General features: G+C 33.0%; 1 protein-coding gene across 1 annotated transcript in view; it reads left to right on the top strand.

Moving 5' to 3' along the window:
* Positions 1–12,279, top strand: part of LOC145260228 (neuroglobin-like) — a 118,761-nt gene that overhangs the window by 71,276 nt on the left and 35,206 nt on the right. Inside the window, exon 3 of the mRNA XM_080118054.1 lies at positions 8,608–8,842. Coding sequence (XP_079974180.1) covers positions 8,608–8,842 — 235 coding nt within the window. The remainder of the gene's footprint in view (positions 1–8,607; positions 8,843–12,279) is intronic.

The raw sequence follows: 12,279 nt of genomic DNA, 5'->3' as shown, positions 1-12,279 counted from the left end.
TTACTTTCTGAAATGTACATCTATATTATACTAGCGAGGGTGAGGCCTCCCAGCTTTGCCCGGGGCGTAAAATATGTTTAAATATGATATTTTAATTTGTCCAGATTTTGTATATATTATTATAGAGTCATGATTTCAAAGGTTAAAAAAAAAAAAAAAAAAAATATTCAGATGCCATCAGCTAGAATCGAAACCGAAGCATTCAAAGCTCATGACGTTACCACTACACTAACATGGCACATATATAAACCGATTAAAAATTAAAAAATAAACTAAGATCTTTTTTTTTCAATTTTCACCTATTTTTGATCCCTTAAAAACAAATTTAACCAACTAACGGCCCGTAGAAAATCGAGGCCCCTACTGCCGGTCTGCGATCTTTAGATTCGGAGCAGATACAGTTTGAAAATATGGAGACAAATAGACAGACAGACTGACCGACAGACCAACAGACAGACCGACCGACCGACAGAGAGAAACATATAGTCGTTAAGATATTTGATTTCTCTTTGCTTGTATGCCTGTTTTTTCTCGGAAACTACTGCGCGATATGACTTAAATTTTGTATAGGCCTTTATTATGATAAAATGCAGCAAACTAAGTATTAAGTATCCGTTCTGTGTTCAGTTTGGGGTCACTCGAGATTAATAGGGATTAGTCACTACAATGCCAAATTTGCTTCAGAAGTTTTCTCGAAAACTACTGGACCAATCTGGCTAAAAATGTATATGAACCTTTATTATAATAAGGTGCAGCGAATTAAGTAATATTTTATTCGCTCAATGCATGGGTTTGGAATAAGAGGGAGTAGTATTTAATGCAGAAAAGAGGCACAAATGTAACCATCCATCAAATTTGGCATAATGCACTCAGACTGATCCTACGAATCATAAGTTTTTCTCGTATTTAATTGGCTAAAAATGAGCTATTTTAGTTGACAGGATGAAATAATTTTATTTTGGAACGGTTCATTTTGAAATGAATTAAGTCGTATGTTTTCTACCCTTAGCGACATGAGATTATTCATTAATCGCCATATTTGCTGAAAAATTCAGTTTCAATTCCTAGGAATACTAAGTTCAACATGTCATAGATTTAGCACATGCATAAGCAGACTTCCCGCCATAAAATTCACAACTACAAAAGGGAATTGAACTATTTAACAGTGACAAAAAAGAGAAATTCAAATTTAAATTGTTAAATACAAAATGGGTATCATCACCTGTTTACCATGTAGCTGTTTCATTGATTTAAAAACAGGACAACTATTAAATTCATGGCTCTCGAGGGAAAAATACAACTTCTTTAATAACAATATGTAGACACAAGGCCGCTGGAAAAATGGTGGCATCCTTCTATCAATCCGGTAGATATCTCACTGAAGATGCAATTCTCTATCCATATAAGAGCCAGGTACATCCAAGGATAGAGTACTGTTGCCACATCTGGGCAGGAGCTGCTAGAGAAGGACTTGTCCTGTCTTGATAGAGTTCAAAATAGACTTCGTAGCCTCGATGGAGATGTCCTTTTCTCTTTCCTGCAACCTCTATCTCACAATAGATATGTTGCGAGTTTGTCTTTGCTTTATCGTTATTTTCATGGCAAGTGCTCGACTAAGCTTCAATCTAACCCCCCCCTCTCGCCAAACTTTCACAAGGAACACTCGTCTAGCTGAAAACACTATCAATAATTTCCCCCACTCTTTATATGTGCTTAAACCTAAACGTAGATTCCATGAACAAAGCTTATTTCTCAGAACTGCACGCCTGTGGAATTGTCTTCCGTTTTCCTGCTTTCCAGCTGACTACAATATGGTTGTCTTCAAGTCCAATGTAAACAAGTTTTTGATGAGCCGTTCCATATAAGTTAACAAATTTACCGAATTTCCATACTAACGAGTACTATATTGTCTAATTGACTACTGTACACTCTTTAACCCTTATCCTTGAGTGGCCTCTGGGCCTTGATAAGTGGTGATGCCTATGTAAAAAAAAACAAAAAAACAATCCAATTCCTATTTCATTAATATATAAATTTAGAAATATAATATATATAGATAATCTATCTATCTACTATTTTATAAAAGGAACTTTGTGTGTGTGTGTAAGTTCGTTCCCTATAGATCCCTAAACGGCTGGGCCGCTGTTTTTGAAATTTCGCACAAATGTACTTCATGCTAATGCATTTAAGAAGTTTTCTTACCACACAAGCAGACAGGCTCACCATATAAGATCAACAGTAGGTTCTTTAATATGACAGGGACACGTTCGAAATCCATGTGTCTGTTTAGAGCACAATTGAATCATGAAACTTGACTTTTCCATTTTAAACTTTAATTCAAGCCATTATCATCGCACAAGCAGAAAGGCCCAGCATATAAAATCATCAGTAGGTTCTTTAATATGACAGGGACGCGTTCGAAATGAATGCTTCTGTTTAGAGTACAATTGAATGATAATACTTGATATTTTCATTTTAAATTTTAATTCAAGCCATTATCTAAAAATAACTTTATACAATCAACAGTAAGTTCTCTACAGTGCAATATAGACTACAACGTATTGTGGAATGAATCACTACGAGGAAGCATTAGGAGCTTCTTCCCGGTGCACTGCGATGGGTTCCCAACTAGAGCAAGCAATCAATCGATTTGATTTAAAAAAATGTGGGAGTATGGAACATTCGTTGATCATCATTCAATACCAGGTAAAGTCGGGTCTTCCTGCTAGTATATATATATATATATATATATATATATATATATATATAGAGAGAGAGAGAGAGAGAGAGAGAGAGAGAGAGAGATTTGACAGCAAAAACGTCTGGCCTGAAGACGCTCTTTTACTGAAGGAGTCGCAGCAGAAAGATGTATTCTCAGATGTAACCAATAATATTTGTATAAATAAAAGTGAGCATATGTGTATGTGTCTGAGAACACTTCTCAACCTATATACTCAACGAATCTTTTGTCTACATACGTGAAATTTGGTACATAGGGTATTCAGACACGTGGAAAACCTTTTAATCGGTTTTCATCCAGAAAAAGGGCTGCTAAGGTTTCAAACTGAAAAAAAATGATACTTGAGGGAGTCATTTGATTTTTATCTGTTTGTCAACTCTTTCACGAATGTGCATGCGTGTATCTTTCACCTGATATTCTTATGTTAAGATAAAATAGGGTTGAAAACACTTTTTAAAGCACGTGTCAAACTGGCCTAATGGTCATCGTACTATATTTAATGTCTTTAGGTTTTGATTTCGATTTCAGCTCGAGTATTTTATTTTTTTTTTTACTTACAAGAAGTTAACTGTTAAGAAAAAATACTCGCATGCACATATCTCAGTTTCTGTATCAATTAAAATTATGCGTATTTTATGACTGGGCAACGCCGGACAGCCTGCTAGTATACTATAATTACGCTCTTTTTGTTATTGAACACTTTTAGATAAACACCGGAGTTTCATCTTTAGATTTATATTTTAGATTTCAATCTAGGAAACTACAGCGATACAATCATCATCATGATCATATATATATATATATATATATATATATATATATATATATATATATATATATATATATAAAATAAAATAAAATAAAAATAAAAATAAAAAATTACAATTAAATTTACCAATTTTGTATCTGCATTTTCTGCTTTATTCTTTAAACTTTCCTATCTATCTAATATATCAATCTACCCACTTTCATATCTTGTATGTATATTTACTTATATTTTACTATATGTTTTTACTTATTTTTTTTCTTGCTTTTTCCTGAATTTGCATATACCGGCCATCCTCTCCCCTTAAATAATTTTTATTTTATATATTTTATATATATATATATATATATATATATATATATATATATATATATATATATATATATATTGATTTATTTATTTATTTTCCATTTAGTGTCTTCTAACAACTCTTGCTGAAAAGTGATGACCTGTACATTTCAGTTGACCTATATTATTTTGCCCTATATATTTTTTCGCGACTTTAACATTTCCTGTCCGGGTCATTTTGACATTTGTTTCTCTGTTTTATATTTAACTCTATCACCATTTTTTCTCCTCTTTTTCTTCCTTGATCTTTCTTTATATTTATATCTCGGCAGTAGAATGAAAAGCATATCTTATTTTTCTTTTATTAATATTATTGGAATTTTTTCCTTTTTTCCTTGTACACATTTTTGTGAATTTTTCCATGGATTTCTGCCTTTGGATTATTATGAACCATCTTCTTCCAATTACGGGATTTTGGGATTTTACTTGTGCAGATGGAAATTCAATTAACTTTCTTGAAGTTATATATTTGGATTATACCGTCACTGGATTATTTATCTTCCACCAGACTATCGATTCATGTGTAATCACCTTTTTCTTCACCATATTTCCTCTGCTTCACTTTTTTGTTTTCAAATAAGATCTTTGACTTACTTATTGTTTCATCAAATACTTTTGCATGCAAAATCCGATCCCACATTTTGCTAATTCCTACCATCTGATGAGAAGGAAAATATTTCTTCGAAACTCCGCGGATTAAGGACTATCCACTTATCTAGTGTTTCCTTTTGAGATTAAATATGTTTTTAACTCATTTCAAAGTGTTTTTTTAATATGTTTTATTAACTGTTTGCTCGTATATATATATATATATATATATATATATATATATATATATATATATATATATATATATATATATATATATATATATATATATATACTTCAGAATTAAGTCATCTAACAAATGTGATTATAGGTCTTACAAAATATTATTGGCAGTAATATTCTATAAGGACTATCACATCTTGTGATGTGGATTACTCAAAATACAGATTGGATCCCATTACCTCACTGCTACTAAAGACATTCACTTCGGAATTTACCATGGAATTTGGGCGTGGATTTCTATATCCTTTTCATTAATTTCCCTTACTCTATGGTATTTAAATACTTACAAAACTTTTAATTGTGATTTTCCATGTCTCACTGACTTTAGCAAATAAGGTGTAAACCATTATAATAATTTGCTTATATTTTCTCCTCTGAAGAGATGGTAGACATCGAAATCCTATAGGATAAGGAGTTAAAATATTTCAAATATATTCTTTGTCTTACATAGAATAATAAAAATCTTTTGATTTTAAATTTGACCATTTCAAGTCATAATTTTTAAAATTCATTAACTGACTAAAATTTTATATATATATATATATATATATATATATATATATATATATATATATATATATATATATATATATAGTAAGTAATATATATATATGTATGTGTGTGTGCGTCTGTGTGTCTGTGTGCATACAGATGCATGCGGAGAGGTCATGCAGTTTTGGTCGTAGCATGTGCTATACGTACACTTGTTTGATTTTATTTTTGTTTATGTTTTTTTTTTTCTTTTTGCATATAGTTTTGAAGTTTTCGATTGAAGTTGTTTTGTGGAAATCTCCCCTGGGGAGCTGGACGAGCAAACAAAGAACAAAAAGCCACATTTTCCGACGTAACCGATTATTAAGTAATGAGTTAAGAGGTCGAATCTAATGAGATTAAAAACGGGCCAAGATCAGCAGTGTGCACTGGACGCTTCGCTTGACTTAAACGGTTGACTAAGTGCATTAACAAAAAATATTTATCGAGCGCAAATCGAATAACACAGCAGAAAGAACCGCCCATCGCTACCACCCAACCCCACCAAATCGCACGCGCCGGAAGTGAAACGTTCGGTGGCCAAGCAAGAAATAATCGAAATGCATACTCGCACATTCTATATTATAAGATTACGATTAGACGGCATGCTCCCGGTGGCACAGTTTCGTTAGATAAACGAAATTAAGCAACGTTGAACTTGGTCAGTACTAAATGGGTTACTATTTGAGAATACCCCCACTCTTTATCCGTGCCTAAACCTAAACTTAGATTCCACGAAGAAAACTTATTTCTTAGAACCGCACGCCTGTGGAACTCTCTTCCGTTTGCCTGCTTTCCAGCTGACTACAACGTGGTCGTCTTCAAGTCCAATGTAAACAAATTCTTGATGAGCCGTTCCCCTTAAGTAATCCAATTTACCAAATTTCCACTACTAACGATTACTACAATATTGTCCCATTGGTTATTGTATACTCATATTGGATTTTTTGGATATTTTTTCTCTTATTTGTTTAAATATTTTTATTGATATTTTCTTTCACTATTGTTTCGATATTCTCAATAATTTTTGTTATATTATTTCCATACTTTTTGCTCGATATTTTTTTATATATTTTCTCCATATTTTTGCTCGATATTTTTTCCTCGAGTGACTTCCGGGCCTTGATAAGTGGTTACAAAAAAAAAAAAGGTACTGTATGTCGAAGAAATCTCTGTTTATCCAGACATTATTTCTAGTCGTTCTAGAATCCTCATAGTCACTGTATTCAAGAAATGCTCGTCCAGGAAATGTGTGTTTGACGATTATATAACCCTCACTTCTTCAACATATTTTATTTTTAAGAAGCGATATTTTTTTCATAATTTTTTTTTTTTTCTGAAGAAACGTCGTTTATTGTTTTTCATCCTAAGAATATATATAATATATATATAATTATAAAACTCTCTGCGTTGATAATCGTCAGTTCTCACCTCCGGCCTTTTATATATATTTTTATATGTATCCCCCTATTTCGGACCAAGTAAAGAATAGAGACTATGTAGCAGAAGACGACGACCGGTGCACATTTCAAGTGAAACTGGTGGTTCGATCTTGATATTGGCACAACCACATGACGTGGTTGTTTGTGAACACGTCAAATAGCAGCATGTGTAAAGACTCCTTTACACCGGCCACTAGATGCGGTCTCTGACCCCGTCGAAGTCGGAATAGTAGTGATCGTCCTTCTCCCGGGAGTTCTTTACAAGATTCTTCCGCGTCGCAGGCCTCGTTCTCGTTTCCAGATGCCGGCGTCTGCTGAAAATTAATTAGCTTCTCATGCAGGCCAAAAGAAAACAAACGCAGAGGTTTCTAGTCTAATAGAAGTTAATTCACGAAATTTACAGGTGTCTTACATCCATGCAATTGTTCAGTTAAATCTACTTGCACAAGAAAACAGTCTGAAATCTAATTTTTGTTATATTATTTCAATATTTTAGCTCGATATGTCCTAGATAATTTTGCTCAGTATTTTTCTATATTTTCTCGATATTTTTTGTCCGATATTTTTTGTTCGATATTTTTTCTCTTTTTTCGATATTTTTTACTTTATATTTTTTCCCATATTTTCTCGGTATTTTTTGCGCAATATTTGTTTTCTATATTTTCTCGGTATTTTTGGCCCGATATTTTTTGCTTGATATTTGTTTCTATATTTTCTCGATATTTTTTGCTTGATGTTTGTTTCTGTATTTTCTCGATATTTGTTGCTCGATATTTTTTCTATATTTTCTCGATATTTGTTGCTCGATATTTGTTTCTATATTTTCTCGATATTTGTTGCTCGATATTTGTTTCTATATTTTCTCGATATTTTTTGCTCAATATTTGTTTCTGTATTTTCTCGATATTTTTTGCTCAATATTTGTTTCTGTATTTTCTCGATATTTTTTGCTTGATATTTGTTTCTATATTTTCTTGATATTTGTTGCTCGATATTTGTTTCTATATTTTCTCGATATTTTTTGCTCGATATTTTTTCTATATTTTCTCGATATTTGTTGCTCGATATTTTTTCTATATTTTCTCGATATTTTTTCTATATTTTCTCGATATTTTTTCTATATTTTCTTGATATTTTTTGCTCGATATTTGTTTTCTATATTTTCTCGATATTTTTTGCTTGATGTTTGTTTCTGTATTTTCTCGATATTTGTTGCTCGATATTTGTTTCTATATTTTCTCGATATTTGTTGCTCGATATTTGTTTCTATATTTTCTCGATATTTTTTGCTCAATATTTGTTTCTGTATTTTCTCGATATTTTTTGCTCAATATTTGTTTCTGTATTTTCTCGATATTTTTTGCTTGATATTTTTTCTATATTTTCTTGATATTTGTTGCTCGATATTTGTTTCTATATTTTCTCGATATTTTTTGCTCGATATTTTTCTATATTTTCTCGATATTTGTTGCTCGATATTTTTTCTATATTTTCTCGATATTTTTTCTATATTTTCTCGATATTTTTTCTATATTTTCTTGATATTTTTTGCTCGATATTTGTTCAATATTTTCTCTATATTTGTTGCTCGATATTTTTTCTATATTTTCTCGATATTTGTTGCTCGATATTTTTTCTATATTTTCTCGATATTTTTTTCTGGATAATTGTTTTCTATATTTTCTCGATATTTTTTGCTCGATATTTTTCCTATATTTTCTCGATATTTGTTGCTCGATATTTTTTCTATATTTTCTCGATATTTTTTTCTCGATATTTGTTGCTCGATATTTTCTCGATATTTTTTGCTCGATATTTTTTCTATATTTTCTCGATATTTGTTGCTCGATATTTTTTCTATATTTTCTCGATATTTTTTTCTTGATATTTGTTGCTCGATATTTTCTCGATATTTTTCGTATGCTATTTACACTCGTTCATCTGTATAGTTTTTTCCAGTCTGAGTTCGATCTCCGCATCCTTTTCTCGCACATTTTGCACACAAACAAGGAAGGCACGAAGATACATATGAACCAAGACACACTGGAACGACATGCCATCATGTTGATGGAAACACTCGGATATGCTGTCGCTTCCCTGGAAGACATTGAAAAACTGCAGGACTTCTTCCACGATTTGGGTGGCAAGCACTTTTGGATGAAGGTACAACCAGCCATGCTTCAGGTAAGATGATAATCATGCGGTCTGTCAAGCTTACGTTTGAAAACTTTAACTAAATCAAACTCTTGCCTAAGAGCTTCGCCACATGATTGAGAACAGTATTTCCGCTAATAGAAGCGGCTGTTCCGTTTTGTAACAATAATTTAATAAAGTCTTTATACATACGCGTGCGTAATGTTTATACGTGCTGATCTATTACGCGCTTTCTGTTTCCTTTCATGAATACACAGAGACGTTCGCTGAGTTTTCTAAAAATTTTCTCTAAAAATTTTCTCTAAAAATTATTTCACTCCAGGTACAATCCTCTAACTGTCACATACGACATATCATAGTGTACTGTTGTCACAGGGTACAAAACCTACTTTAAAATCTAGTGAGCGATGCGTAACGCTTCTTTCCCAGAGAAGATACTGTAAGAAGTCCCCCGGTCGCAAGTCACCAAATGTAACCCCTGACCCTGTCGAAACTGCAATGGTCATGATTGCCCTTCTCCCGGGAGCTCTTTACAACATTCTTCCGCGTCGCAGGCCTTGTTGTCGGTTCTCCATGCCGGCATCCGCTAAAAAGGAATTAGCTTTTCATGCGGACCAAAAGAAAAAAAAAAACACAGCTTATTTCTAGTCAACTAAAAGTTAATTCACGCAATTTATAGGTGTTTTACATATGTACAATTGTTCAGTTCGATTACAATAGAAAACAGTCCAGAATCTTATTCCTCGTTCTCTATCATGGCGACGGTGGACGGAAGGGGGTGTGGCGTCTCTCTTGGGTTAGTGTTCTTGTCTCGAGATTCGGCTCCGATCTGATCTTCTCTGGCCCAGGGATTTGCTTATATATTGAGGAAAAAGGTCTGTTGGACAAAACCGCTAGACCAACCATCGATCAATACGTTATTCTGGGGGAGTCCCGATTCCTTGAACGGTCTGAGAATCTGTGATCACAGCTCAATCTCATTCACACACTCACAGGGTTGACCGTTTAACCTCGTCAACCTTACACTCAAAAAGCCAGATGTCCTTGAGCCGGGTTTCGCCAAGCCAAGAACGAAATTATATTCCGTTCTCACTTTTCAAATGACATCTCTCGTCATCTTTCTCAAACAATAAAAGTATATGTCTGTTTTACACAAACATAATAAATCCATCCTTCCAGCTAGGTTACCTGCCGCTGCCCGGGCACTCAATAATGCTTAACAGACAATATAAGCATAATTACCCGGCCTTACTCAGTGTTTAGGGTGGGTCAAAATCTCTCCCAATGGGGCGGTTACGCCACGAGACGTTGCTAGTGTTTATTTATTTTATCGTTATTTTCACGATAGTTGCTCGACTGAGCTTCAGTCTATGTCACACTTTCTATAAAACATTTATAGCAAAAACTCGTCAATGAATTATTTTTCCCCTCTGAACTAATAGAACAAAGTGGAACTTATAGAGGCGAAGTATGCACAGCATCACAGGCTTCTTCCCGGCTGACTATAACGTTGCCATTTTCAAGTAGAATATGAAAAAATTCTTAAGTCATCCTCTTCAATTTCTAATAAGTTACAACCATTGATGTTTCACCTGATAAATATAATAACCCGATTCTCTGGCTGGTCTGTTGATGCCAGGTAATATGTAAGTTTATATGTAGAGTTAATTTGCCTATATATATATATATATATATATATATATATATATATATATATATATATATATATATATATATATATTTTCACCGCTTTACAAGAGGAAGATATTCATTTTATTGCTCATTCCAAGACGTTAGGTTTGATTGGCAACACTTGCATACAAATGTTTCAGCTGCTATAAAATGATTCTTATTTATAATTATATCAACTGGGCAGCTCATCAGCACGAAGGAAAATGCATACAATTTTCAAATTCTCAACGGTCTGTAGACAGGTCTTTATATATATATATATATATATATATATATATATATATATATATATATATATATATATATATATATATTTAAAGTGATGGTTGTGTAGTTCCAACGAGAGAAAAAATGTATATTTAAAAGAGTGTAGCCATCAACGATTGTGGGTTTTTTTTAAAGGTTTTCATCATATTTTTATTTTAAAATATTTTTATAACGCGTTTCGAGCTTAGGGTGTGCTCTCTTCAGATGTTTTCGTAAAAAGTTTTTCTTTAAAATGGGAGTTTGTAGAGTTACCTCCGCTGATATTAAATATGTTTTTCAGAGTGATGTGTGGGCTCAGACATTCTGACTCCAACTGTAAGTGTTCAAAGTGTCCGGTCAAAGTTATTTTCAAAGATATGTATATATATATGTGTGTGTGTGTTTTTCAAAGATATGTATATATATATGTGTGTGTGTGTGTGTTTGTGTGTGTTTGTGTGTGTGTGTGTATTTGTGTGTGTATATGTGTGTGTATGTGTGTGAATGATTCGGTTGTATACCGTAATGGCAACGAATCAAACGTCATTTGTTAATATTCTCTAATCATGTTACATATTAGGAACCGTACGTAAGTTAAGAGTAAGTTACCTAGTATGAATTTTGACATGGGTCACATTTAATGCATGATGACCCAGAGCCGTAAGACAAAATCGTCCTCAAAATTGAATGAAAGGGGCAGGGGACCGAGGTCAAAACTCTTAGACAAAACAGTAGCACAATTACGAATGATGTCATGTTTTCGAGTAGAGAAGCAAGTGTTTTAAGAAGAGGTTCTCTTCCGTGCGAACGAGACACGTCCAATAACGCAGAAAACTGATAATCCCAGCGAATATTACTGATGTCTTAGTCCGTTTAAGTCACTTATTTCGTTAATTTAGAATGTTTAAGTTCACTAAGTAAATAACTAGATAACATTAGTGTCTCTCTCCTAGGTTCATTCTTGTCAAATAAAACCTTGAAGAAAACTCAGCGAAAATCTCCTTGTGTCTTTCTTTATAAAAAGAATTTTATTCTTTTTAGTTAAAAACGTGTGTATTAAGACGTTTATCTTGCTATGGGAATGTTACAATCTACAAGAAAACAATTAGTAGTGCTCAGAATCGTTGCAGCACGAGAATCGGTTCACTACAATGTTGATGGCGAACGCAAAACAATAGTCAGCGGGCGGAGCTAGCTAATAACTAGGGCTATGACAGTAGAGTATTCTTATCATTGTTTTGCCTCTCGAGTATATATCCAACACAATTACACACAGTTTATCAATTGAGAACCACATCACCCTATATAAAAACATATAAGATATTAACCGATATATACTCGGGAGTAAAAATAACGAAAAGAATATTCTCTTGTCATAGCCCTCCTAATAACAAATCACTTTATTTATTTTCAGCATATTTTGGACCCCGGGCGATGTCGGGTAAGTCTGCTTATCTGATATTTAAAAACAACGCAGTAAATTGCTGCGACGTTTAGACTGTCTAAAAAATCACGCAGGTCAATGTATC

This window comes from Euprymna scolopes, chromosome 36 (assembly GCF_053919585.1).
Source record: "Euprymna scolopes isolate OS-2025 chromosome 36, ASM5391958v1, whole genome shotgun sequence".
Classification (NCBI taxonomy): domain Eukaryota; kingdom Metazoa; phylum Mollusca; class Cephalopoda; order Sepiida; family Sepiolidae; genus Euprymna; species Euprymna scolopes.
The sequence above is the reverse complement of the archived record's forward strand: the minus strand, read 5'-3'. Positions and strand labels throughout refer to the sequence as shown.